The 27,205-nt window shown below is 42.9% G+C and overlaps 1 protein-coding gene across 1 annotated transcript; it reads left to right on the plus strand.

Moving 5' to 3' along the window:
* Positions 1-9: 9 nt before the first annotated feature.
* ITM2B (integral membrane protein 2B) lies at positions 10-25,905 on the plus strand. Its single transcript, XM_027471631.3, has 6 exons — positions 10-306; positions 15,890-16,021; positions 18,065-18,271; positions 20,305-20,415; positions 23,883-24,033; positions 25,181-25,905. The coding sequence occupies exons 1-6, from the start codon at positions 205-207 to the stop codon at positions 25,267-25,269; spliced, it is 792 nt and encodes a 263-aa protein (XP_027327432.1). The 5' UTR covers positions 10-204; the 3' UTR covers positions 25,270-25,905.
* The last annotated feature ends 1,300 nt before the right edge of the window (positions 25,906-27,205 follow it).

Below are 27,205 nucleotides of genomic sequence, written 5' to 3' on the forward strand. Positions count from 1 at the left end.
CCTCCTCCTCCTCCTCCTCCTCCTGCGGTGCCGCCTGCCAAGAGGACTGGGGAAGGGGGCAGCAGTCTCGGCGAGGAGGCAGCGAGGGTCGGGGGGCCGCTAAGGCAGGAGGCAGCCCTCCCTCGCAGCTCCGCCGCCCCCCGCGCTCGCCCTCCCTCAGCTCAGCTCAGCTCAGCTCAGCCCAGCTCAGCTCTCCCCGCCGCCATGGTGAAGGTGTCGTTCAACTCGGCGTTGGCGCAGAAGGAGGCGGCCAAGAAGGAGGAGGAGAACAGCCAGGTGCTGATCCTGCCGCCGGACCCTGCCAAGGTGAGCCCGGCGCGGCACCGCCAAAGCCGGGGGCTCGGCTCCGCAGGCACCTTCAGCCCCCCTCCACCCCCCCAGCTCGGTCACTTTGCGGGCGAGGTGCTGCCCTGAGGAGGACACCACCACCACCACCATTTAGGAAGGATTTGAGGCTTTTTTCAGCCTTTTCCCTGCAGCCATAAAACGCGGACGGGCCGGGAGGGAGGGAGCTGCACGGCGGTGTGCTCCGCGCCCCCCCCCCTCCCCTCAGCTCACGCTTCTAAAATGGCTGACAGGAGAGCGAGCTTTTAAAGCCCCGCTTCTCCTTACTTTGGGGTGGTTGTTGGTGGTGTGTTTTTCTCTTTTTCTTTTCTTGTTTATTTCCTTCTAAGCCCGTCAGCGCTTGGCTCGCGGCCAAGCTGGCTTTTAAAAGGCTTTTCGCCTCCTTTTTGTGGTGTCCCGTCTGGCTGTGTGTGAAGCCCCCCTGTCTCCGAGCCCCCCCTATCCCGCTTGAGCCTTGTCCCCAGAACGGGCTGGGGAGCCCTTCTGTGGGCTTCAGGGTCCCCAAAATCCCCCTAAGCTGCCTCTTTGCTGGTGCTTCCCGTCTTCAGACAACACTTATCCCCCTTTGGTGGCAGGGCCAAATCCTGCAGGCGATCTGCTCCAGAGGGTCAGCCTGGGGCTGGTTTCAGCACAGGAACAAAGAGCTGCCTCCCCCTTCCCCAAAAACCAGCCCCCAAACTCTGGAAACGCCGTCGCCTTCCCCCAAAAACCAGCCCCCAAACTCTGGAAACGCCGTCGCCTTCCCCCCCTGCATCGCCAAGCAGCAACAAAGAGCGAAGCTGCGAGCGCTGCTCAAGTTTTTTGAAGTGCAGAAACTGCAGGGAAGGCAAAGGTCTCTGCTCGTGGTTCTCGCTGCTCCCCCTAATCAAAGGCAGTTTTTAATGAGCAGTGCTGTGATGTGCTCTCAGCTCTTTGAAAAGAGAGTGAAAACTTGAAAAAATGGCTAGCCTCATGTAAACATCGTGCCTCGCTGTCTGCGTTTGTTTTCAGAAGCTGTTCCTGCATCGGGCCTCCCAGATACTGGGTTGGATCTGCAAAAACAGGGAGCGTTTGTTAGTTCCCTAAATCTTTGTGATGAAATTATGCCTTGGAAGACTGTCTATAGGTTTTTTTCTGTGTGTGTTTGTGTTTTAGCACGATGATATGCCCCCATGTAGGGCTTGCCATGGTTTTATAGGGCTGGTTTCTTTGCCTGTGGAATCCGTGTCATTTCAAAGCCAAAGGGACATCACAAGATATCTTATGTGGTGACATCTTCCTGGGTACAAAACGTGGTTAAATCCCACGCTTCTACTAAACATACTGCATTTATAAAACTCATGTTGCATTTATAAAACTCGGAACAAAACATTTAAGTCCTTAGAAGAGTGAGCAGCAGTGTGCCGCAACTAAAGAGACAATGTAATCACTCAAATTCCCTGCAGTTATGGGAAATCTGTTATGATCTGTGTGCCTGCAGCAGGAGAGCCATCCTGTAGAAGGTAATCGGTTTCCCAAGTCCAACCTGAGCTGTGGAGTCCCTTCCAGACTCTGGGTTTGGCAGCCAGTTTGATCCTGAGCGGTGTGTAAGCAAGGCAAAGATGACAAGTTTCTGAAAATGAAGGTTTTTTTCGTATTACCTTGGAATTCAGCTCTGCCCTGGATGATTTTGTTTCCAGATCACCTACCAATTTGGGTTTGTTGTTCCAACTGCTAAACAAACAAAATACAGCTGGCTAATTGTACGCTGGGGAGCAAATGCTCCTGACCCTGTCCAGATACTGACGGAAGCATGTTATATGGCTACGATTTCCTTAACGCAGAGCTGTAAATTGTTTCAGCTGAGGAAGAGAGAGGGGATCTGCCTTAACTTTGCGCAGGTATCAGTACTGCTTTCCTTGCCTAGCAATGAAAATTGCAAACATTTATTAACCAGGTCAAAAGGCGGTCCGGTTTCACAGTAGCTACTTGTGAGTTCTTTGGAGTCTTGCAGTGTTATCAGGGGATGAACATGCCTGTTCAAGGCTTAAAGCAGCCCTAAAATAGCATGCGAGGAACGGATGCTTTCTGCAGATGAAAATTCCAAAAGCAAATCAATGCTCTGGAGGGACATCGAGCCTTTGACATTCTCCTTGACATATTTCCATCTCTTTTTTTTTTTTTTTTTTTTTTTTAGCAGAACTGCAGACTGTACCTACCGGTATGCAGAATCCTTTTGAATAAGCTTTTTTGTGTGTGTTTGTGTGGTTTAGAGTATGAATAAAAGCAAATCTGAGTACAGTATCTGTAGTTTTAGTAGAAAAGGCTGTGCAATCCGTGAGGGTTTAAAAGTATTGAAACCAATTGTTATGTAGCTGTAGAGGTATTTGGGTCTTCAATTTTGGAAATTTATCCTCATATCTTGGACAAAAAAAAGAACTGAGGGCCACTGCAAAGCTTGAGAACTTCAGTGTAAGTGCAAGATAGGCTCTTTGAACTTTGCCTTCTCTAACATAAATAGACTAGAAACTATTTTTGCTTTTCTCCCCTCTTCAAGGCACTTCTACTGTCTATGCAGTTCTTCAGAGGAAAGGGAAAAATAAACCACATCTGATGAATGTGTTATTCGTATTGCTTACTTCATTGCTGGAAGATGCGTAGCTCCAAGGGAGGTTTGAAGGTGATCTGAGGATCTGTATAGAAGAGGAAATGCTGGTAGATTGAAAAAAGGTCACATCTCCAAAATGCCATGTGGGACATTTGGTTTCCCCTCTGTCTGTAGACACCCAGTTTCTGCAGGATGATGATCATGAGGTCTGGATCATGAGAATGAACGTGAAAAATGCCCAAATTAACATTTTATAAAGGTTTTGTTATGAAAAAGGTTCTGGGAGGCTTTCTGGTCTGCAGTAAATGGAAAAAACTTAAGAGTGGGAGAGGATCAGCAGAACTGCACATTCGGAATTTTGTTATTAAGAACTTCCAGATTTGAGCAAGAGGTCTTAGTAACCCAGCTGATACTCATGAATGAGGACAAATAGTTTGAAATGCCTGGAAAAGAAGGATTCATGGAATAAGCTTTTAGGCTAATTTTTTGAGTCTCGTCCTGATGCTTTTCCCAGTGCAGTATCATGAAGACTGAAACTCTGCCACTGCAGGATTACCCTGAAGCAGATAATCTTCCTAGGGCTTGTTAACAGGGGTTTGCGGCCAAACTGTATTGATGATGTGGCACAGAAAGACTCTGACCTTTCCAAAATCTGCACGATAACTTCTGATGCACACGCTGATAGGAAATGTCATTGGGGAAGTCGGGAGAGGAAGATGGAAGCAGAGTAGGGGATGTATCTGGGGAACAGCTTAAAAAAAAAAAAAAGGTTTTGCAGAAGGCAATGGTCTCATGCGTTGAAATATTCTTAAAAGGAGCCTAAAAACCAGGAGTTGTGTGTTGTGAAGGGGGCTCCATGCTCACTATAGGCACCGGTTACAACTCTGCTGCTAATTTGGGAATGGTACTTCTATGCCATAACTCCTGGCCGACATTCAGAGTGCTCTTCGCCAAGGTTCCCAGGCCATGTTTAATTTTCCACTTCACTCTTTGTCAATACAGTAGGTTATTCTATGACCCGGTTTCCCAACAGACAAACAATGTATGTCATTTTCATGTTTTCCTTACAATAGAGAGCCAGGGATGGTTTGTTTGGAGCACAGCTGAAGTCTTCAGACATCTTAGCAGAGTGTTTTCAGTAGCTCAGGTCCTCCCCAAAGCTCTTGGGGCCCTCAGCAGCCCGTGGGCAGTTGCTCCCTTGCACTGGAGGTAGGTGACAACCTGAATTTTTTCCTGGGTGCTCAGCTCAGAGCATCTTTGCTAAATACAGCTTCGTGCTCAGAAGCTGTGGATTCCCACATACGCATCACAGCTGACCTTTGGATAGCTGTATCTGCAGAGGGATTTGATGGTGAAGGTGTAAATGTTAAGAACTTCCAAAGTAGCAGCTTTTCTGCATTTGTTCCTTATGAGAACATTATTTCTCCGCACTCAATCTTTTTTTTTTTTTTTTTCTCTTCCTGTTCAGCTTAATCTTTTCTAAAGTGCACAAAAATGGGAACTTTTAACGCAGAATTGGAGGGCCCACCTGGGAAATAATGTTGAGCAACTAATGAGCACTATTTTTCCACGTAGAAAAGCCCTTGGATTTTACATAAGCGGTTTTATATGATTCTGATAAACATTATTGCAACTACAAAGCTAACACCTTTGTGCGTATATATAGAAGTACACATCCTATAGAAAATATATGGTACGTATTAGTATATACTCCCTAGTTTGCTTATTGTTTTGCTATTAGGAAAACGTTTTTTCCCAATTTGTGACACATCTGCAGATAGATGTTTGGTGGTCTTGGTTTCTGTTTTGTTGGAGGGGCTTTCTTATTCCTTTCACAGCCTTCTTACAGCCAAATTTCCTGTAAGGCTTTTCTATTTTCCTGTATTTTCCCTGATGCAACTAGGTCATTAAACCAACAGCTTCTGCTGTCCCTCAGAACAGTATGAATTAAGAGATGATTATTTTAAAGAGGCCAAGAAGAAAAAAAAAATCTGGCAAACTGACTTCTTTCCCCCCCCTTATTTCTCCTCCCTGACTTTGGTAGGGTTTTAATGAGAAAGCATCAGACCTCAGAAGCAAACCCAGGCACAAGGGTACCCAGGATTCTGATCCCGATTTGGCTTCATGGGTAACTGCAGGCGTAAATTCAAGGAAATTGAGTTTGCATAAACAAAACTTGTGGCAGGGATTGTTCACAAGGAGCTCTTCTAAGAAAAGAAGCCTTGTGGCTGCTGCTGTCCCCTGCATCCTCTTACGTGGGGGGTCTGTGAAGTAGTCCAGCTTCCTGGGATAACATCCCTGTGGGCTTGAGATGGTCAGCCCCTAAAGCTGTTTTGTAGACCTTGCCAGCAACTGAGAGAACAATACTCAAGCAAACAAACAAACCACAAGATCTTTAAAATTTGTTCTTTTCCTCAAGTGCCTCTGAAAATCTCGCCCACTTTCAAAGCTCGGTTAGGGATTTGGGGTTAGAAGTTAGGAAGTCAAAAAGTGGTGTTGGAGAGCCTGTTCTCTCCCTGTCCTCGAGTTGTGGAGATGAACCTCTGGGATGGAGGAGCTCTACCAGTGGTTCGTATCTCACTTCCTTTTCTCTCGTCACTTCCTGACATGAAGCACAAATACAAAGCCTTAGTTTGGAAATACAGCCGATTCCCAAAAGAACAGTATTTAATTTTTGAATCGGGATGTTTTCTGCCAGACCTTTGTGATAGCTCCGTGGTGAGTTTGTGTCATTTATGGTTTTGGTTGTCTGAACGAGAGCTGGCATCCATACATATGGAGACAACAGGAACGTTTTACAGGGTTCTGTACAGTTTCTGCCCTCAGATTAACAAACTCATCCATACATACCCGGCTAAGGCACCCTGCCTTACAAATTTATTTGGAGAACTTCTTTTGTGTATAACCTTGTCGTGTGAGCAAGTCTGTACTTAGGTGGAGCTTTGTGTAGCACAACATCTAGAAAAACTATCCTGAACTGTAATGGTTGTAGTTGATGCCATAAATACTTTCCTTACATTCACTCATGTCTTGCTGTGACGTAGTCATCTCCTCTGTGGTAAGATTCAAGAAAGCAGCTTGAACATTAACGTTGCAGAGCAGTATAAAATGCTGCTTAAACAGGCAAATGGAACCGAAAGTTCTGATTTAGTGGGAAATGCTCAGGTTTAGGAACTTTGTTTGTTCCTGAAGATTTGGATCAAGATGAGAAACTGCACTTTACCGTAAAAGCAAACATTCCAGTGAAAGCCTTCTTGGGATCATCAAATATTTTCAAGGGAGGTGTCCAAATGGTTTAGACTCCTATTTGAACAAATGTTTACTCCAGCATACGAACATCTATCTCAATAAAAGTTTAATTTCAAAATGTGTGCTTGTATTTTTCCTGTTAACTATGCTAATGAAATGTTTATGGCTGCAAATTTAGTCTAACGCTTGCTTTTTTTATAGACTCAAATAAATCATTTTTTCTTTTTGCCTGATGTTTTCTTCTTTTTTAATTCTACCAGCAGTTTTTTAAATCTTGATGTTTGCCAATGGTCATTTGTGTATTTGGGCTGTTACAAGAATGATAAACATACTTAGCTCCGGTAATGTTTTCATTTAATTCTTCAGCAGTGGGTGTTTGTCAGCATTTTACACATTTTATGCTCAGTAGCCACTAGCTACAGACTCCTAATAACTTATATGCAAGAAAATAGTTCTGTCTGACTCTCAGGAAATCTCTTTGAAAGCAAATCTCACTTTTTTTTTTTAAGCCTTACTCATTTAAAATGTCCTTTATTCCGTGCTTCTAAAGACATGACTTATTTCAAACCGAAGAGCTACTGCTGGGATAAGTAGTGGTGTGTTCTGTTTGCTGTTGCATAGGTTCTTTTTTTTTTTTTCTCCCCCTCCCATTTATGCAGTGACTGACAAAGGTTAGCATTATCCGCTTTTAGTCTCCTGGTCTATATGAATAATACAACATTCATTTTCGTACTATTTATGTCCTGCTTTTCATCCTCGGTGGAAATTACTTTGAATCTGCAGATGAAAAGCATGCTAATTTATAAAAACTCAGATATCTGTCCTAATTTTCCAGATGTGGTAAACTAAAGGAAGGAGAGAATTAATAAGATTGAGCCCGCAATAAAATCAGAAATGGTTTGGCAGCAGACATCACATGGCCTGGGGTTTGGACCACAGCGGGCGCAGAGCCTCCAGCTCCTATCTGAGCCATCCGTGCTGCATCCCCGAGCAAGGCTCCTGTGTGACAGCAGCCGGACAGATCTCACTGTGAGCAAACAGGCAAAGTAGTATTTGCTCAGCAGTTATTACAGGGGGCTTGGAAAAACTAAGCTGATGCTTTGGTTGCCCTTTCAAATAATGTCTGTGAATACAAATAGATATTTTTAATAAATTATGCATTATAATGTATACAAAGCATGTAATATTTATATGTACGTAAAAATAAAACCCAAGTGTTTGAGGACTAGGGCTCCTTGAATATAAATTCGTAGGTAATTTGTGGCTCTTTTTCGCTTAAGATTCAGCAAACTCACCCTTTCCTCTTTTATGAGGGTAGAAAGAGACTGGAATAACTGAAATACAAATGCATTGAGGAGCTCATAACTGGAGGGAGCAGTGATTTCTGGGGTGGGTTGCTCTCTGTGTGCCCTGTGCACAGATTTAGTCACCCAGCTGCTTAATCATCAAGATTTCTTATTAATTTACCATAAAAGGTACAGTCTACCTGGAAACCCACGCAGCTGCACGTGTTAAAGCACAGTCCCCTTTGCAGAGCAGGATGTGGAGTGTGGCTTTGAGGCTGCCACGGCTGGCAGCGGGTTGCTTTCTCCAAGGTTAGTGACTGCAAGAACTTCTCTCTCTGTGTCCGGCGAGGTGTGGTGGCTTTACCTTGCTAGACAGCAGATTTGGGGACAGAGCCAGGTAGTTTAGGATAGTTTAATTGCAGCAAAGCCTATTAGACTCTTACAATAGTTTCTTCCAGGTTTTCACGACCTGACCGGACAAGGGTCCTGAGCAACCTGGTCAACGTGAGCATCTCTTGAGCAAAGGGTTGGCCTGGAGACCTCCTTGCGGCCTCTTCCAGACCGAGCCGTCCTGTAACTCTAAAGTCTGCTTTGGAGAGAAACCGAGACGCGATGCTGTGACTTGCTTGAGCTGACGTACCATCTGTGGCTGAACTGGGAATAGAGTTATTAAATTGCGAGGCTCAGTGGTGCATATGTGCATGCTAATGAGATCTCCTGGGTGAAAGAGCCATCACCGTTTGGGAAAATAGTCTTGAGAGAAATCTAGGTTAAATCCACATCCCGTACCGGTGTCTGAGATTCAGTCAGAGGAGAAAAAGCAGAGAAATGTGCAGAGATAAGAAGAGAGCAGGATAAGGAAGAGACGGGAACTGGAACAGCCAAGGTCAAAAAGACAATTTAGTATTGATCTATTTTAAATGGAATAGGAGCCTTCTGGGTTCCTGTTTTCGAGCAGCGATGCTAATTCAGGATAAAGTTGAGACAAATATTTCACTTAAAATTATAGATTTGTTTCGTGTCGTTTTTATAAGTTGGGTAGAACGCGAGTCAATTAAGTCAAGGAATGTGGGTGGGGAAACGAGTTCCTTCTGGCAGTGTGCAGAAACAAAACATTTTTCAGCATCGGACAGTTTATAGCAATGCCACGTTTGGCATGCTGTATCCTTACAGGGTGTAGCGTTTCTCTCCTCTGAAAGCAAAAGGTATGCTGAAGAATGTGCCGTGTAACCTCCTAGGTCTGGGGTTTCACAAAATAAACAGCCCTCAGGCACCTCTTTCCAGATAGCTCTGCGAGCTTCCTTGTGTGCGTTTCGGTCTGCCTTGCAAGCTTACACCAGAACACTGCTCTGCTCTCGAAATACTCGAGGAAAAATAGGTAGGGAATGCAGAGCAAATGTTCTTTGTTCTCATTTATGAGAATGTAAACTCATTACCATGTATATCACCAAAAATACCTGGCTTCTAGCACCTCTCTACTGGCCAAGCTTGGAAGAAGTTGTGTATTGTGGTGATTGCAGCTCCCTGGCTGTCAGAAACAGAAATTCAGAATTGTGAATCCAGCATGCGGACACTGACAGGCAATGAACATGCTGAGTGATGCAGGTATCAGAACCGGAATGCTTTTGTGAGGTTTCAGGTGAGGAGCAAGGGGTTGGGGGAAGAAGGCAGAAGAATCATAAAGCCCCAAAGAAAAGGAAGCAGCCTAGCTTGTCTTCCCAAGTGTGTCAACATTGTGAATGGTTTATCTTGCAGAGCAGTAGGAGGCACAGACCTGGGATAAGAAGTTGCAGGAAGACTTGAAAACACTAGTTTTGGTAGTGAGAGAAGGAAATTGGGGTGTCTTAAAGGTGAACATAACAAAAGGAACGATTTGGTGAACATGGTTTGAAGACAACAGTGAAATAGAGTGCATGTACAACCGCTGTAGACAGCCTGGGATGAGGTTATAGCAAAACGTTGTACACGAGAGTCACCTGGAGAAAGTCTTTGCCTCCTCACACAAGCAATTAAAAAAAAAAAAGTGGCTTGGGCGTTGCCTTTTTTTTTTTTCTTCCCCCACTCTTTAGTCAATGTAAGACCAAAGCTAACAATAACAATAACCACACGTAACAGCGCTGCCCACAAATTTAATCAAAGCAGAAGTCTAGTTACAGGTTTCTTCCTCTGCATCTCTTTCCCCGTTCTCTTTAATTGTTGGCTGCTATCAAGTCCTGTAATCTCTAATCTCAGAAGTCGAAGGCGGCACTTAGGTAAACGAGGATTACTCACATCAGGTAAGAGTTGCAGGATCACTCTTCCAACACACACGCTTGTAATTGTCCCTCTATCACATCGCTGCGGGTGAACTGCTGATTCATGGCCTTGGCATTCGCTTTGCAGTTGTAATTTCTCTTGACTTCCTGCAGAGACATCGACCTCTACATGCTCTACCATCTTCCTCTCTGGTTTTATTTCCCTTCACTCACCTGTTTACCGTCTTTTTGCTGTTCCACCTTCACCTTTGTTTTAGCAGGTACATGCAACGTGTTTCTTATCCATTAGTAATGAAATCCTAATTCTTCCTTAGCTTTTTAAGAGTTGGCTGCATATTATTAGTGTTTGTTCCACGATGGTTATGATGTTTGAACCAGGAAATGATGATTCACTTGAGAGACACCTCATTTTATAAGGAAACACTCCCATCACTTGGTGAAAGGTAGTGTTTGACTAACAGAAAAAATAACTTTGACTTTGAACTCGTGAAAGCTCTGGGAATGTATTTCCTTGACTCTGCTGGATTTTCTGATGCACATTTTATAGAAAATGTACAGATATTGGGACTAGAGATAAAGGTTAACAGCACTAGCTGCCTGATAGATAATTCTACTTGATTAATCTGCTTGGTTATCCAAGCTGCATGGTGGCAGCGAGCAGCAGAGGAATTAAGGTCTGGTTTTCTTGCAGCTCTTCAGGCAGAGAGCCTTCAGCCAGATGGACAAGTCCTCATCCATCTTTCCAGAGGAGGAACTGGCAGCCCTGCTGCAGAAGGGTTGCAGTGCTCGGATACTAACTGCACTATAGCTTGTTTTTGGGCTTCGTCATCTGCATCGAAAGGATACGTCACTCCTTGAGATCTCTGAAGCATCTATTGCACATGGAGCCTGTTGTTCCAATTGCAAGCTAAAAGATCATTGTACTAAAAATTTCGATCTAATTTTATTAGGAAGCATAAAGTTGCTGCTTGAGAGGCAGATGAGTATTGATGGCCTTCCAGTTTGGCAGCATCTGCCAGCTAAGTGAGGAGCCTCGCAAAAGCCTGCCTTAATTTCCCATCTGCAACAAGTAATAAATAGAATACCAGGCTTGGAGCAGTCTTCAGGCAGGAATACCAGGGGAGGAATGCGGAGTTCTTTCTAAATTAAGTTCACTTTATATTGACTGTCTTTTGGGAGGCTTTTCCACCGGCATCAGAGCTGCAAGTCAGAGCAGGCAAGCTCGAGCAGCAGAATCCCTTCTCTGTAGCCATTAGGTCAGTATTTTATTCCAAGATTTTTTAGCTTCCTTCATTAACAGACACTTGGAGCGAGTTATCATTAGTTTCACTTCGGTTTCATTCCACTATTAAAAGCTGCACTTGGTCAATATTTGCTCTGTCTGCCCTACTGCCTCCTGCCCATCTGGCTAGCTGGCACGCTGAGGACCTCTGAAGAAAATATCTCTGAAGAGTTTCCAGCCACTTCTACCCACACAAATTTAAAGTTTATATATATATATGTGTGTGTTTTTGTGTGCATGGATTAGATGTTATTCTCAGATGCATAATTACGGACTGTGTATCATGCTCCAGCCATTTTTAGTAAGATTTGTAATACTCAGCAATAATCTGCATCTGCTTTCTCTGCGGATCAGAGCCCAGGGTGGACTTGAAAGGTTGTTCCCCTCAAAATTGGTGTTTTCTTTTTTCTCTTTCTCCCTACCTTATCTATTTTCAGGCTTTGACCATTAATCTTTTGCACAGGTAGACAGCGGGCATGCGATATTCAGGACTCCCCACAGCATATCCAAGCACATCCTTTGTTTCTGGTTTAGGTACGTTCATATTGAGGTGATTTCTATGAAGTTCTGAAATCATAAAATTGACGTACCCTTAATTTACGCAAAGGAACAATGTCTGATAATCTTCTTACCCGTTTTAATGTGAGCTAGACGCAAGCCTTGTAAATTTTTAGACTGCTTAACTTTTATCATTTTAAAGCAATTATATTCGACTGTGTACAAAAAGCCACAAGGGAAAAATCCAAGTAATTACCAAGTCTAATTATACACATTTTCTGTCTCAGTATTGGAGTTCCTTAGCAGAAATTTGTGGTGATACCTCAAACGCGAATTTGGTCCCTCTGAAATTCAGTATTTTATTTAAAGAAAAGAAGTATTAAAATTGAAGGGAAAAGAAGAGAATGTGTGTCCATATCCCCTTAATAATTAATGTTAGCGAGTTTAAGGGTTATTAAATGTTCTTCTTTTAATCCACTCTGGAATGGTTGATGCTAATTTTTGTAACTGTGTTCTTGTGAAGATTTCTCTTTAATCGAGAGGTGCTTTGATAAGGAGTTTGTGATATCATCTGTCCACTCGCTGGTGTTTTATAGTTCCAGTAAGAAGACACAACGCAGCTGCACATTATTAGCGGCCGTGGTCACTTGATGAGGGCCTCCTTACTGAAAGCTGCAGTCTTTGGTGTGAGAAGAAGAGTTACAGAGCAAAGGGAATCCTGCCAACGCCTTTAAATCTCAGAGAAAATGAGAAGTATTAAATTATCTCTTTTATATCTACAAGAAAATGTTCCTGCAGGGCTCGGAGCTATTCCGATTGGGAAGTCCTGAGCTGATTAATTTAATTTTAACTTTGCAGGGTGTAGTGTACGAGTGGCAGAAGATGCTTCTGTTTCGTGTCTTGTCCATGGGAAATAGGCTAATCAAACGTTTTCCAATTAGAACAATCAGCTCATCAAGGGAAAAAAGCCAGCGTTGGGCTTGCATCCAGTTCCTCCGAAGGCATTTTTTGCATCAGAGAAGATTACTTCTGCGGCATCCTCTTCAGGTTGAGGATTCACCACGACACTGGAAGTGCAAAAGGCAGCGACGAGGCAGGAGAGAAGAGGACCAGAACAAAAGTGCAGAGGCGTATTTTGTAGAGGTCAATCTTCACCTCGAACACACGGTGCTCGCTTTTGTCAGGTACTTCTGGCAGCGGAAAGCTGACCTGGAGAAAAAGCAGCCAGCGAGGCTGCAGGCTCCTCTTGTCCTGCGGTGCTACCAGGGAACAAAGTGCAGCCCCAGCTCCGTGGGGAGAGGTGCTAATTCAGCACTGTCCCTGCTGCTGGGGATCTGCTTTCAGTTCATGTGTTTCCTTTCCCTTTTTGAGCCGCCCGGAAGGCGGGTGGGCATCCGCCGCGCTTTCATCTCTCGCGGTGCAGAGGGTCAGATTGATACAGCGTCGGATGAAACTGCTTGGTGGTATACTTGGTTGTCAAATTCAGAAGAGGAAATCCATTCTCTGTGCTTCTTCAACAACAGCAGCTACTTTCACTCTTACCTAATGCTTGTGGTTCCGCTGTCCGGAGATGCAATACCTTCGTAGGCTGTCTAAACAAGAGGTTAAACTGGGCTTGAAATCTTGCTCTCATTTTGGCTCGCTGCTTTTGGCAGGCTGTGGGCAAATCACTGCAGTAGGCAACTGCAAACACAAAGTATGTTAATGCCCTACCAGTAGGGATGCCTGAAAAAATAATAATGATAAAATTTAGCTTCTGGTAGAGGATTAAAGAGTTCTGTTACACCTTTTGTACACATCTGTCATCTTGTGTATCAAAGCAAAATTATTTAGGGTGGAATTTCATAAACTTGTCCTTCAGGTTCCTTCTGGCTTGGTAGAAGTGTAAAAGTTGCTTTCCTTTTTCTCATTATTTTTGTGGCCTATGCAAACTTAATTTGACACTAATCTGCATTTCCAAGGAGGTGTTCATGCACTGTATCCCTTCCGCACCATTTGCCAGATGTGTATTTTGTAAATCCTTCTGAGCTTACAACGTGATGGAAGAAGGGAAGAGGCAGTTGTTGTTCCACAAATGGATAATTCTGCTTGGAGGTACAATAATAGTAAGAATAAGTGAGGAAATAATACCAGAAGGAAAGAATAAAGGTGCTCTTTATATTCTTTGCGAGGGAATATTTTGGCATTGTGTCCCAGAGCCAGTTTGCTATCCATTTTTCTCATGTTCACATAAAACATTTTAAATGACAGCTATTAAGAAAAAAAAAGTTTCAGTCGGGTGTCCTCTGTGCATTGAAATACCCAGGGAAATGGTTACCTAATGACACGGGGCAACGTAAAAATAAAAATCCTTGTTTTACCTTGGTTTAGATTTATAATTGAGATGATGTATAGAGGAATCCGCAGTGAATCCTAACCTGACCTGAAAGTTAATTAGCTTACCGTGGGTATTACGGTCTATTCTCAGTCTCCACAAGCAGCCAGGTTAAAAACCACGCAGCTGCTAATCCTGTAATGCTTTCTACTGAATTCCTCAACTAATTAGTAAAGTGAAAACTTCTTAAAGTTGTTACTTGGCTTTTCTTTTTTTTTTTTTTCAGGCCGTGGCAACTGTTTTCTAGCCTCCCTGGCTTGGCCTCGTAATGAATCACGGGCACGTGGTTGTGGAAGGGCTCTGGAGGTCCTGTGGGCCAGCAGCCCTTTAGAAACAGGGTGGTTGCCAAAGCAAGATCAGCCAGGTTGGGTCTTGAAAACCTCCAGAGATGGAGATTTCTCCATCTGATTTACTGCGGTGCTTCGCGAGGTAACAAAGCGTAATCTGGGGAGTATCTTCCTAAATATTTCCGAATCGGGTTTTGGCAACTGTTGCCTGGCAGAGGAGCTGCGTCGCCACCTCTGTAGGGAAGATAATTGCAGCGTGCTGCAAAGGTGGGTTTCACATCGCCTAATTTTAGCTGCCTGTGAATTGGGTGCCTAGTTGGTTAAGCGGGCATCTCTCCCTGTCATCACGGAAAAGAAAGAAGCACCTCCAGAAGGTTTTGATCCCGCTCGGAGATGGTTGGGATGAGTCACTCCGGGGAAGTGCCTGCTTCTCCCCACCTTGTTTGTGCAGGGAGGGCCGCCTTTCTTTGGTGTCAGACTTGCTTTGATGGCTGTGGCCAGATGAGAGGAATTCCTTCCCAACTGGACCGTGGCAGCCTGGGGGGGTTACACCTACAACTTCTTTTTTTGAGTGGGAAATCGTCTTAATTAGCAACTAGTGAAGAAAACCAATGCCAGGTGAGCCAGAAGATTCAGGGACTATCACAGCCATCAGTCCATTTTCAAGCACTCCCCTCCTGCTCTTCCTCGGTCCTGGTTGGGGTTTTTTTGGTTGGTTGCTTGTAGTGGTTTCACCCTGGTCATCGGTCATCGTGCTACCACCCTATTGTTCCTTCGGCTGCAAAGGGATGATGAATTGCTCTGTATTTAGTTGAATTCTCATATTTTCCCAGGATTATCATGGCTTGGAAGAAGGTGACTCGAATCATTAGGGCGATATCGTGCTGTTTTTCTTGGTTGTTGTTTTGGGTTTTTTTGTTTTTGGTTTTGGTTCGTTTTTGATGAGAGTTATGCAAGCTCTCGGGGGAGGAAAGAGCATTGTGATGCAGCTGATAGAGGAAAGATTTTGCAAGCAGCAGCTTATTGCTTCGGATGCCTGTGGGGGCTGCATGGTTATGCAAACGAGTGCCCCAAAGGGGAAACATCCTGCCTGTTCCCTCCTTCCTTCAGTGCAACACGCACAGCAGAAAGCAATGCGTGGCCAACACTGTCCTAGGCACAAAGCCTCTTTAAGCAGGACCTTGTAAACCATCATTTTGTCATTCCCATTCTTCCTGTTTTGCCAGCAGAGAGGTGGTGAGGTCTATTTCTTGATGTACCAGCGTAAGGAAGGATAGATTTTGCTCTTCTTGCTGCCTTTGATCTTTTGTTGGTTCTGCAGGTTTGCTTAAATTGCATATACCAAGCTAAAAAAATCTGACCTTTCCTCGCCATGCTGTTGGTGCATGGAGGTTGCCTGAGAACAGATACTTCTGTCTGCAGTCCCTAAAATGGCTCACGGGGTGTTACTGAGTGCCTTGAGAGATTTTATTTTTATTTTTCCTTATCTCTGCTGATTTAGTCCACGGCGACGGCGTTAAAAAGCGACTGTCGGTACGAGTTTCCCCAGACCTCAGCTGAAACAGCTCTGCTTTAAATGCTTCAAAAACCACAAAACCAGAGGAAAACCATTCCCAGACTATTGTGATAAAGTGCTTGGGGCCTTTTCTGATGGCTGCAGTGTTTGCGCTCGCTGGGCCCAAGCTATCTGTGTGGTAGGTGTCTTGGGAACACCGTGTTGAAGGCCTCTCTCTGGTCTGTGTGGCAGGAGCAGGAGGATGTCGTCGTGCCTGTTGCGCAGAGGAGGGCCTGGTGCTGGTGCATGTGCTTCGGGCTGGCCTTCATGCTGGCCGGTGTGATCCTGGGTGGTGCCTATCTGTACAAATACTTCGCATTCCAGGTAAGCCGAGTACATTTTGTTACCAGAGCGTTGTGTGTGTTTTCAACCGCTTTCCGTGTGCTCAAAAGAGGAGCGTCTGTCTAAACCAAACAGCCTTGCTGCTCTCTTTTTTATCTTTGGAAAGCTTCAGCCTTTCTACAGGCAAAGTGCACGGCCTGTTCTGTCAGCAGAGGAGGGCAGGACCAAGTTGGCAAATAAAAAGGAATAACAGTTTTGAAAACCTCACAGAGAACGGATTATACCTAAATATAGGACTTGAATATAAGAACCCCAGCGGTGTCCCAGATTTTCACCCACTATTTCTCACGTTCAGCACTTGCCAAGCACTGAAGGTGGCTTAACTCCTTGAAATCCTCCTTGTTTGACCCACGAGTCCTAGACATGTGCTCATGCAAAGGAAAGGGACCACTCGCCAGAGCAGAGCAGTGACTCTCCTCCTTCCTAGTCTCCGTGGGGATACAAAAAACAGGCCCCGCAGGGGACTTCGGAGAAGCACAGTCAGTGTGGTTAAGCATGCTCTGTCAAGTCTAATCCACCCTGACAAGACAAGACCTCTGACAAAACATATTTTAACTATTAGCATCTCTGCATTAGGAGCCCGGGGAAGGCAGTGGTGCCAGGGAAATGGAGCGTTTACCTGGAACATGGGAGAGGAGAGTTAAATATTGTTTTCTTCTGGGGGAATTGTCACTGGGTCACGCTGGGCTGTTGCCCAAGTGGCGTGAGCACCCTCCCTCCTGCAGAAGCTGTGCTGAGTTGCAAAATTCGCAAGGGCAGGGAAGGTGAGAGCATCAGCAGAATTTGAATCCCTGTAGCCCACTGGTGAGCGAGCACAATCGTGAGGTAGAAATTCTTTGTTCTTGTCCCCATTGTTAGGATTTTCCCCTCCGTTTTGCTTTGTAGAAAGCAAAATGATGAAACCTGGGAAATTCCAGTTGAAATTGCCCTTTATAGTCACTTTGGCTGCCCAGTTAACCTGATGTACAAGGGAGCAGGAGTGCTACAAACAGCTTAGTACATCGGTGGATTGGCAGGCTCAGAGCCACTGAAGGCTGGCTGTGTTACTCACTCCTGTTTCATCAGGGCTTAGCACTCTCTTTACCTTTCATGTGCCAGCAAGCTGAAATTGCAAGTGCCATTTAACTCAAACCTGTGGTACTTGGTCATGAGAGAGATCTGGGTTGAAGGACACATTCAGGAATTGAGCTAACGTTGCACTGAAGATGTGTTTTTTTATGTAAAATTCTAAATTGCTGGCGTGTGCATATGCTGAGCAATAAGGTATACGTTTCAAAAACTATCTGGCCTATAAATCTGTTACTTGGCTTCCTCTAACTTACAAGTTTATTTTATGCTCTGCTTAGGTGAGACCTATTGCGTGTACTGTGACAGAAGGATATGAACTGGTTCTCTTCATTTCTTTAGTTACCTTTTTGCCTTTGAAAACTGTTCACAACAAAAAAATAATTTATTTTAGCAGCTGACTGTAAGAACTTCTCAAGCCCTGTAAAACTAAACAGCTTCATAGAATCACAGAGTGATTTAGGTTGAAGGAATCTCTGGAAGTCGCCTGGTCCAACCCCCTTCTCCAAGCAGGACCAAATTCAGAGTTAGATGTGCTTTCTAAATCTCATTTGGATGCCCAGGTTCAGTGTTTTAAATTGTGGTTCTTAACTGCAGTTAAATCATAAATTAATAACATGCATGCACATAGGCTTAAGAATTTCATACTCTTGCTAAAAATAATGCCACAGATCCTGGGTACAAAGCAGACTAGATGTTAAGAACCTGCTTTTGGGATCCTGTTTGCCTTGAAGTCAAGAAGGGAAGGACTCCCACTGGGTTCAGTAGGATGAAGGCTTTACCCACAGTCCTGTTGCAGATAGCTACTGTCTCCTACTTTGGTCTACGCGTGTGAATCAAATTAAAGGAAAAATATTTCATCTAGCCTGACAAGTTTTTCTTCTCTGTAGCGCTTTGAGAATATTAAACTTCTAACAAGGCTGCTGATGTTGTTGTTGCCGGGTTGTTTACTATTTTTAGCAGGGCGGTGTGTATTTCTGTGGAATAAAGTACATTGAAGACGGCTTAAGTTTACCCGAGCCTGGGGCAGAGGCTCAGAGCGCCCGCTACCACACGATTGAGCAAAACATCCAGATCTTGGAGGAGGAAGATGTGGAGTTTATCAGCGTGCCAGTCCCTGAGTTTGCTGATAGCGATCCTGCTGATATTGTCCATGACTTCCATCGGGTAAGAAATACTTCTGAAGAGAAGCAGAATGCATTTGAAACATGAAAAACGCTCCCCCTCAGTCATCCTGATAAATGTACTCCCTAATTATTTTGGTGGGGGAAAGCAGAGGGTGGAGGAGGCAGCAGAAACGTTTTGATCATCAGCAGGCTGGAAGCAATTATTAACCGAGCATACAAAGTACAGCATTATACAACCGTCATGAGGTAGTATGTAAAGCACCACTTGCAAATACACTTCTGTTTTTAGAACGGGAAAAATCTTCAAGCCATTTCCTTTCCTCAGTATGAGAAAGTAAAGAAAATACACTTCTCACCGTGCTAACTCCACCAAACCAGAATTCGACCAGCTGCTGTGGTGACGAGGGAAGTTTGGAGAGGGCTTTCTTAGCTTTGACTTCAACTTGCAGGGGCTGATTGCGGCTGAAGTCATTGGGTATGGTCAAGCACCCACGGAGGTGCCATCCTAGCAGAGCTCAAAAACCCCAAAACAGCAGGAGAGAGGAAAGAAAACGACCGGCTGCCTGCCTGTGGAAGAGAGCTCATTTTCCAGATATCATAAGAAGCCTAGCAGAAGCTAAATTTTGCTTGTGCACCACAGGCTACTGTGTTCCTTAAAGGCACCAAATCAGGCTATTGAAGCACTCAGAGCTGCTTCTTCCTTTTTTGTAGAAACAGCTTTAGTAGGAATCTCAGTAATAAATTTTTGGTAAGACAGCTGATGGGCTTACAGCTCTTGGTGGTAATGACAGAGCTGTAAAACAATTAGAAGTCCTTTTCTGTGTCAGCTTGATGGGAAGGGATAGCAATGAAATGTTCTGTAGCTGGCTTTCAGGAAGCTAAATTTCTGTGAACATTTGAAGGCTTCACTGAACTGCTTTTTTTAAGCAGGGCTGAAAAAGAAGAATAGGGAAGTGTCCTATTTTTTTATGCACTTAAGAGTTTTAAGTTTTTCAAGCAAAAAGAGTGCCATCTATCAAATATTCATAACCAGACTTGGAGAAAAACAGAGCTTGCTTAAGCTATGTCATTTAAAAATATTCCTGAATATATTTAGTGAGCTTCTGTTAAGAGTTAGAGCTAACCTCTAAACGGGGAAAACTAGGAAAATGCAGTATGTAAGAAGTGAATGGGAACAATATAACATTAGAAACTTACTTTTTTACTTAATGGGTTAAAATTAACTATGCATCTTTAATGCTTTGCTCTAAAGGTCAGTGCAAGGAGCATCTGCCATGGGCAGAGCACATACTCCTGTGTAATGAGATTAGTTGCACTGACAATTGCTGTCCTGGTACTATTTTGACTACTGGTCTCGTGGTGCTCAGTATTTTACATACGTCCGCAGCCTTAGAGCTTTCAGCAGCTTGAGATAATGTTTTCTTAAGCAAGAACAGATGCAGTAAAGCACAGCTCAGTGAACAGAACCATAGGATTCATCAGGGTTATTCCTGGGGCTTTTTTTTCTCTCTCTCACTTAATTATAAAATAATGACAAATATTACAGTTCAGGTGCTATAAAGATAATAATTCAGGTATGAATAAAAATGAACACTTCACCTCAGTAGTATTTTGGTAAATAAAGGGTTTTTTATTTGTTGAATTCTTTATAACGTTTTTTTTTTTTTCCTATAGTTCATTCTTACCAGCTCCTTTTCACACTACAGCAAAATAAAAAAAAATGTGGAGGTTTGAGCAAGGCTCTGTTATTACAAAAAGCAGGCAATAGGAATAAATGAATACTGCACGTGACCCCTCACAGTTCAGATGCACCTTTGTAATTCCATTACTGTAGTGCATTTGAGCTACTTATTGCCTGCTGCCTTGCACAAATCCCTGTAATGGATTTAAACTGTTAGCAAAAATGCTTTTTATTTCTGTATTGACCTCAAATTGGACTTTATTGGACAGATTTGATAGAGAACAAAACAGTAACTTGAAGAAAAACATGAGGAGATAGCAGTTCAGCAACATCTTTATGTGATTTTTCTAGTGTTCTGCTTATTTTGATCAAAATAAATATTTCCTTGCCAGAGACTCACTGCCTATCTTGACCTGAGCCTGGATAAGTGCTATGTGATTCCTCTGAACACCTCAGTTGTTATGCCACCAAAGAATTTCTTGGAGTTGCTCATCAACATCAAGGTACGGTTAAATACTAAGTGATTTGTTCTTAAAATGGGAAAAGGAAATGTTTTGCCTTATTTTTTTGGCCAGGACTGACATTCACATGGGATGAATGAGTTAGAAAGCTAACTGATTTGCTGGAGATCTCTGCAAAGAGAGAAAAAAGGCTGTAACCTTCTAGGTTATAACCTTCAGAGGAAGACAAACAAATCTGATTTTGTTCTTGGATGCTACAAATTTGGTTGACAGCACTGAGCAAATGGGGAGTACGCGTACCCCTTGAGAGGAATCTACAAATTAATTTAAAACCCATTACGACTAGGTTTTCCATAAAGCTTGTCCTGAATTAAGCCTGTTCAGCTGAGACACTTAGATTAGATGCACTGGGAAATCCTTCAGTGTGGGCAACGTTCAAAGTATTTTCAGTGGATCTGTGTATTTCCAGGGAGATATTTGTAGGACTGTATTTGTAGGACTGATCAGGATTTGGGGTATATACGATTAGGAAAGCCCCTTGAAATAAAAAGCTTTTCATATAGCCAAATTCCTACCTCTGCATACTCAGGAAGAGGAAACGAGCACCAGACCCTCAGAACAAGATTTCTGCATCCTTAAAAACGAGGACCCTGGAACAGGCCGAGACACCACAATCGCTGAGCGGCTGAACAGGAGATTTCAGAGCGATGTTATGGGAGCTCCTAATCGCTTCCCAGTGGGGTCTGATAATTGAACAGCACTGCCTGGCCTGTGGTGCTGGCTGGCTTCTTGCCACCACAGGGACTCGCTGTTCTCTCGGTAGTAGTAACTGGGTGAAACGTAATGGCCTGTGAAATTGAAGAGGCCAAAGTAGATCATCTAATGGGGTCTCTTACTAAGCTGTTACGAATGTTCTTAACTTTTTTTTTTTTTTCCACATACATGTGTGTGCTTTCAATGAAGATTTAAATAGTGTTTACAGTGTTTTTCTGCCTTTTATTTTCTTCATACGATAGCCAGAATACTCAGGGAGGGGAAGAGAGCTGATAAGCTAACTTTTCTCTAAGATAAGCAGAGGGTGTTTTAAATTTTATTTTACTGAGCTTTTATAAATTTGGAATTTTTGGTATCATCTTTGGGCCGACATCTTTCAAACATGGCTTTAGAATTTGGACCCGATGAACCATTTTAGCTGTTTCTGAGTGGTTTGGGTATATAAATTAACTACATACAAAAAAATGACTTCACAAGCAAGTCTCTGCTGCTTTTTTGATGCCTGTTTTGAGATGGGTTAGTTAACCACACATTCGTTATCCTGTGCATAAGGATGAAGTTGTGTCCGTAAAACTCAGTCACCTTGTTTTTTTTTTTAATTATTATTATTTATTTTTTGTGTAAACTGTTTTTTGTGTATACTTTGTGTATGCTGTTCTGTTTCTTTTCTTTGTTTGTTTGTTTTAGTCCACACAAATTCCACTGTTAAAATCTGTTACTTTCCTAGTTTGCCATTGGTACTAAATCAAATACGCTTGGTTTACTAGTAACAGGATAACCAGGCATCATGCATTTAATTGAAAATCTGTGCAAAAGCAAACTGCTCTGATCATTGTCCCCAGCAGTGAATGCCCTAATTTTATCAGACATCTGTTTAATTCTCATTGTACTAACAAAAAGCTGTGGGCACTTGATGTCTCAGAAAATCAGGCTAAACGTTTTGTAACTGAAATCTGGGAAACTACTCTGCAGATGTACAAAGTAAGTAAAATTCTGTTCGCTGTCCTACGTTCACATTATTGCACATAGAAAAAAAACAACAACAACTATGAAATCAAAGTAGTTGTGTCATTAAAATGAGGTCTGAATACACGCCAAGGGCATTTTTGGAAGACGGACGTGCTCTGGGCTGTTTTGCTTTTTCAGAAGTCATAATTTTAGCTTAAAGAATGACATTTCTGTTTATTGATACAGTCTGCTTGAGTGAAAGGCCTCCTTTCCTTGGGGAGCAAGGCTGAAACCCAGGTATAGTTGTTCAGTGACCACTGTAGAGCCAAGTGGCCAATTCTAACCACCTGTGATGCAGGAAGCACCTCAAAGATGATGACATTTGTGGCTGTGGTGGATCCCACCCTTAGGCAGTTGCTCCTGTAGAAGCTGGGCAAGGATGATGCCTGCAGCCCAGCCACTGAGCTCCTCCTGCAGCCCCAAGGGTGGTCTGAGCTGCTGCAATGCTCTGAGACTCCCCTGGGGCTTTCTCTCGAAATTCTAGAGAGCGGGGATTAAGATGATTTGCAGTGATTTGCTTACCAAGCTTTTCACCAAATAATAACAAGTCAGACAATTTGGAAGCGTGAAATCTCCCCAGCACTTATTTGAAGAAGAAAATCTGCTTGTTTCATAGCACATGCTGAAGAATTTTTTTGTAATTTCCAGTGAATTTTATATGGACTTCCCTTTTTTACTGAAAAGAATAGCATTCAATCAGCTTCTTCTCAATGTGTCGCTTGGACTGGAAGGATGGCCGTGTTTAGTAATGGAAATCCCAAGTTGTTTATTGATGATAAAAAGGATAGTGCTCTTTTGCCAGAGAACCTGTTTTTTTTTCCATAATAACCAACCGTTTTATATCTAGAAAGCAAGCAACACCTTTTCTACTGGCATAATAAGAATCACACTGAAAGGATTTCTTAAATGAAGTAACATTTCAGAAAAGTTGATTATTATTTACCAGTAGCAATATTAGGAATTCAGTTGATGCATCTGTGCATCTTCAGCTGTGGATAATGAAGTCTGATTCTTCTGTCATTTCAGCTGTGGCAAAACAAAATTGAAGGGACTAGAAAAGGCTCGGGAAGCCTTTGTGTGTTGTCTCGGCTTTTCCCTTTTTCAATTTATTGCCCTAAAAGCACCTCATCTATCACAGAGACTTTCTAATACTTTTCTGTGTAAACAGTCATGGGACCCCCTGATAATAGCTTGCAGGCCCAGACAATCTCTTCTTGCATTGAGCTTCTAAGCTGCAATCCGTGCTGTGAAAACGTTCAAGGACTCCCAAATCCTGTGGACTGCAGCCGGGGTGTGCTGCACCTGGTGGATTTCATCAGCAGGAACATGCTGATGCAGAACATGCTTCTACAGCTCTTACCTGGGAAAAGTTCCCCCTGAGGTCTGTTGGCCTGAGGTTGATTAAGCGACAACTTTGTAGGAGGACTGTGGAGTTTGATCGACGATAATGGGTGCTCCTGGAGGAAAACACTGCTGAAGAGTGCTGTTTCTGTAACGGGAGAGAGGAAGGTGTCTGTATTGATGGAAGGTTTGAATGTAGTCATTATGTATAGAGCAGTGCAGTCATGTTTGCATGTTTATAATAAAATTCCATACATATTCTGAAAAAAAATTCAAAGAAAATACATTACAGCCGCGTTAAAGAATCACAATGCAAGGTGGTCCTTTGTGTACTTAGACTGTGAGGGGATGCCTTTTGACACAGCTGCTGTCCTTGTGTTCGACAGGCTGGGACGTATTTGCCTCAGTCCTACCTGATTCACGAGCAGATGATTGTTACTGATCGCATCGAGAACGTGGACCAGCTGGGATTCTTTATCTACCGCCTCTGCCGCGGCAAGGAAACCTACAAACTACAGCGTAAAGAAGCCATGAAAGGTAAGTGTTCCTTTGTGGCGGGGGAAAGTTCATTGCCACTCGAGTTCAATAAATAGGCTTGACTGTAGTGAAAGGAATGACTCCTATTAAAGCAAGAGCTGCTTATTGCAGTAACTGGCTCTGTGGGCTTAAGTATGTCTGATATTTTCCATGTAGGTAAGGAAATAAGGTGTTTTATTGTGTAGAAGTGCTCAAGGCCCCAGTGGGCTAGAAACTCCTAAAAATTATGTGTATGCATGGGTACGTTTTCTGTGCTTCAAGCTTTCATTGATGCTTTTCTTTAGTCTTGTTTTTTAGTCCACCCCCAAAAGCAAAAAACCCTTTCATATGAGAGAGCCCATAGCCTTGTAGTCCAAGCACAGAATGGCAGGTTCTTCTTGTCACTAGCATCCCTTATAAACCTTATAAATCTTCCTATTTGCATCAGTGAAATGTGAAAGAGTTGTCTTCACAGGAAACTTGTAGTTCTTGGTACTCGTTCATGGAAAACTTACGAAAACAAATGTTATTTGGAAGAGTTTTGACGAGCTGTCAAATACTGTCTTAAAATTTTCACTCAGTTTTTACTCAAACTTTCTAAAAAATGGTATGTGGTGTACAAATGGCCACCAAAGAAATTCAGTTGTTTTAGGCATATTTTTGGACCTGATCGCTTCAAGGGGCGGGAAAAAAAAAAAGAAAAGAAAAATAAATATATAGAAAAGAATATAGAACTATGTTTAAAAATGGAAAGGTCTTAACAGCATGAATTCAGGATGTTGCTCTTGTGATAATAAATGATGAGCATAGGTTGGCAGTGAGCATTGGTTGGAGTAATTGTTGGTAAAGCTCAGTTTTTCTCTGATTCTTAGGTGTTTAAAAAGCTACTGTTGTGGAAAGAGGTTATTCAGCTCTTTTCTGCCTATACCAGCTTGCTGCTTTGCTGTTCCCTTTTTCCTGTCCACACAGCACTTCTGTAGACTGGGTGAGGGAGACTGAGAACTGATCTGGGTTAAAACTAATCACTAGAGGGGTTTTGGTAGGTTGATTTTAACTTAGAGGAGGGGTTGAGGGGAGAGAGTTCTGATCTTCAGTGACATCTTATTATAGTGGATAGAAAGCTATTACGCCTCTAATGTCCATCACTCTCCTGTCTGTTTACAACCAGGAATTCAGAAGCGTGAAGCTGTTAATTGCCGAAAGATTCGACACTTTGAGAACAGGTTTGCTATGGAAACACTCATCTGTGAACAGTAAGGAGAAATATTACTGTTACAGGAGACTTCAACAACCGTATGACCCCACCCTTTGTATTGTGTGCAGTGATTATTTTTTTAAATCTTCTTTTATGTAAGTAGTGGACAGGGCTTTATTGCTGAACACCTTCCATACTTCTCATCTCATGATACATGTAAAATCAATACGTTTTAGTTTTTTTCCTTACTTTGAGGTGTGGTGGTGTTCTTATATTTGGATAGCAATTGTATAAAGTCTTAGTTGCTAGTGCATTTCATGTGAGGAATCTTGAATACTAGGAAGAAGATAAAGTCTTTGAATTATCCACCAGTTTTTAATTAAGTAAAATTGAAAAGAATTATTAATGTACAAATGGACTGCAAGAGCTACTTCTAACTGTAATATTACCTGCTATATAGTTTGTTACAGCATATAGACAAATCTGTATTTGACTCCCTAACTAAGTGCAATTTGTTTTGTTTTTAAAATATTGTCATATTTACCTTTTTAGATTGATTTCTGACTTGATGTTTTAAAATGGCAAGTGTTTGCTGTAACAATCTTTTAGAAAATTAAGCAGTAACTTATGTTACTAACTTGTATATAATCCATGTATGTGCAATGGAAAATAAATCTTATAAACCTGTTTGTCTAAAAGTTTTGTATTTTCTTCCGCTCGTCTTGGATTTTCTTCCACAGCTGAGTGTGCCGTGAGTCAGGTTGACCAAGCTGAGAGCTAGGAGTGTTTAGTACACGAGTGTGTTGAGCTCTTGACTTGTGCATTACTAGAAGCAGCCAGTTCACCACTATTCCAGCCTGGACAAATACATAAAGGACAACCTTACACTATGAAGTTTGTACATACTTTCAAAACATTGCTCAATCGCTGATGTTGAAAGGAGCCTGTGGAGATCAGCTAGTCCAGCCTCCTGCTCGGAGCACAGTCAACCTGGAGCTGTGTCCATCTGGGTTTTTAGTATCTCCAAGGTTGGAGACTCTACAACCTCTCTGGACAACCTGTGCCAGTGCTCAACCACACTCCCAGTAAAGAAATTCATCATGTTTAAATGCTATTTGTTGTATTTCAGTTTGTGCCTGTTGTCTCTCATCCTGACTCGACCTTACTAAGAATTCTGTCTCAATTTGTTGACCCCCCAGGTCCTTTTCCGCAAAGCTGCTTTCCAGCAGCTGGGTGTCCCCCACCCTGTGCTGGTGAATGTTCATCCCCAGGGGCAGGACTTTGCATTTCCCTTGCTGAACTTAATGGCTTTCCTCTTAGCTCATTTCTGTAGCCTGTCAAGGTTCCTAGCCCCACTCTGCACGTTTGGGCAGTGTCTTCATATTCCTCCTGGGTGACCTGATCCCAGCTCTTGTACCCTTTTTTTTTTTTAATGTTTGGTTTCTGTTAGGAGCTCCTTGTTTTTTTGATGTAGACTTCCTGTCACCATTACTTGACTTTTCAAGTGATAATGGTCCATTCTCAAACTTGGAGGTGTTGACCCTTGAAAGTCAACCATCCCTCTTGGGCTGCTCCAAGTCAAACTTGAATCCAGAATTCATGTAAGTACTATAAGTGGGGCTGATCACTACCAGTTTTGGGACATGAACTGGGACACTGCATGATGCTGGACTGCGCCACTGAGCTTTGCCAGTTCATTTTGAGCTAGCTCAAGTGTTGCTAATACCAGTCTGTATCGTGCCATTTGCACTTAAATTGTTGTTCTTAAAGCGATTTTGAAATTTTTATGTGATTGGGATCTTTGTATGGCAACTTTTATGGGGGAGAGAGTACGGGACAGGATGTATCCTATTACCTGTGGTGTTGAAGCTGGCTGTGAGAAAAACTACGGAGGAGGAAAAAAGGGAGTATCACCCAAAACCAAGACTGAAAAATCTCCTCGAAATCCACTTCTGAGCTTTCACGATATGGGAATTGTCCTGTTTGTCCTTCCAACGA

Source organism: Anas platyrhynchos, chromosome 1 (genome assembly GCF_047663525.1).
Source record: "Anas platyrhynchos isolate ZD024472 breed Pekin duck chromosome 1, IASCAAS_PekinDuck_T2T, whole genome shotgun sequence".
Lineage (NCBI taxonomy): Eukaryota > Metazoa > Chordata > Aves > Anseriformes > Anatidae > Anas > Anas platyrhynchos.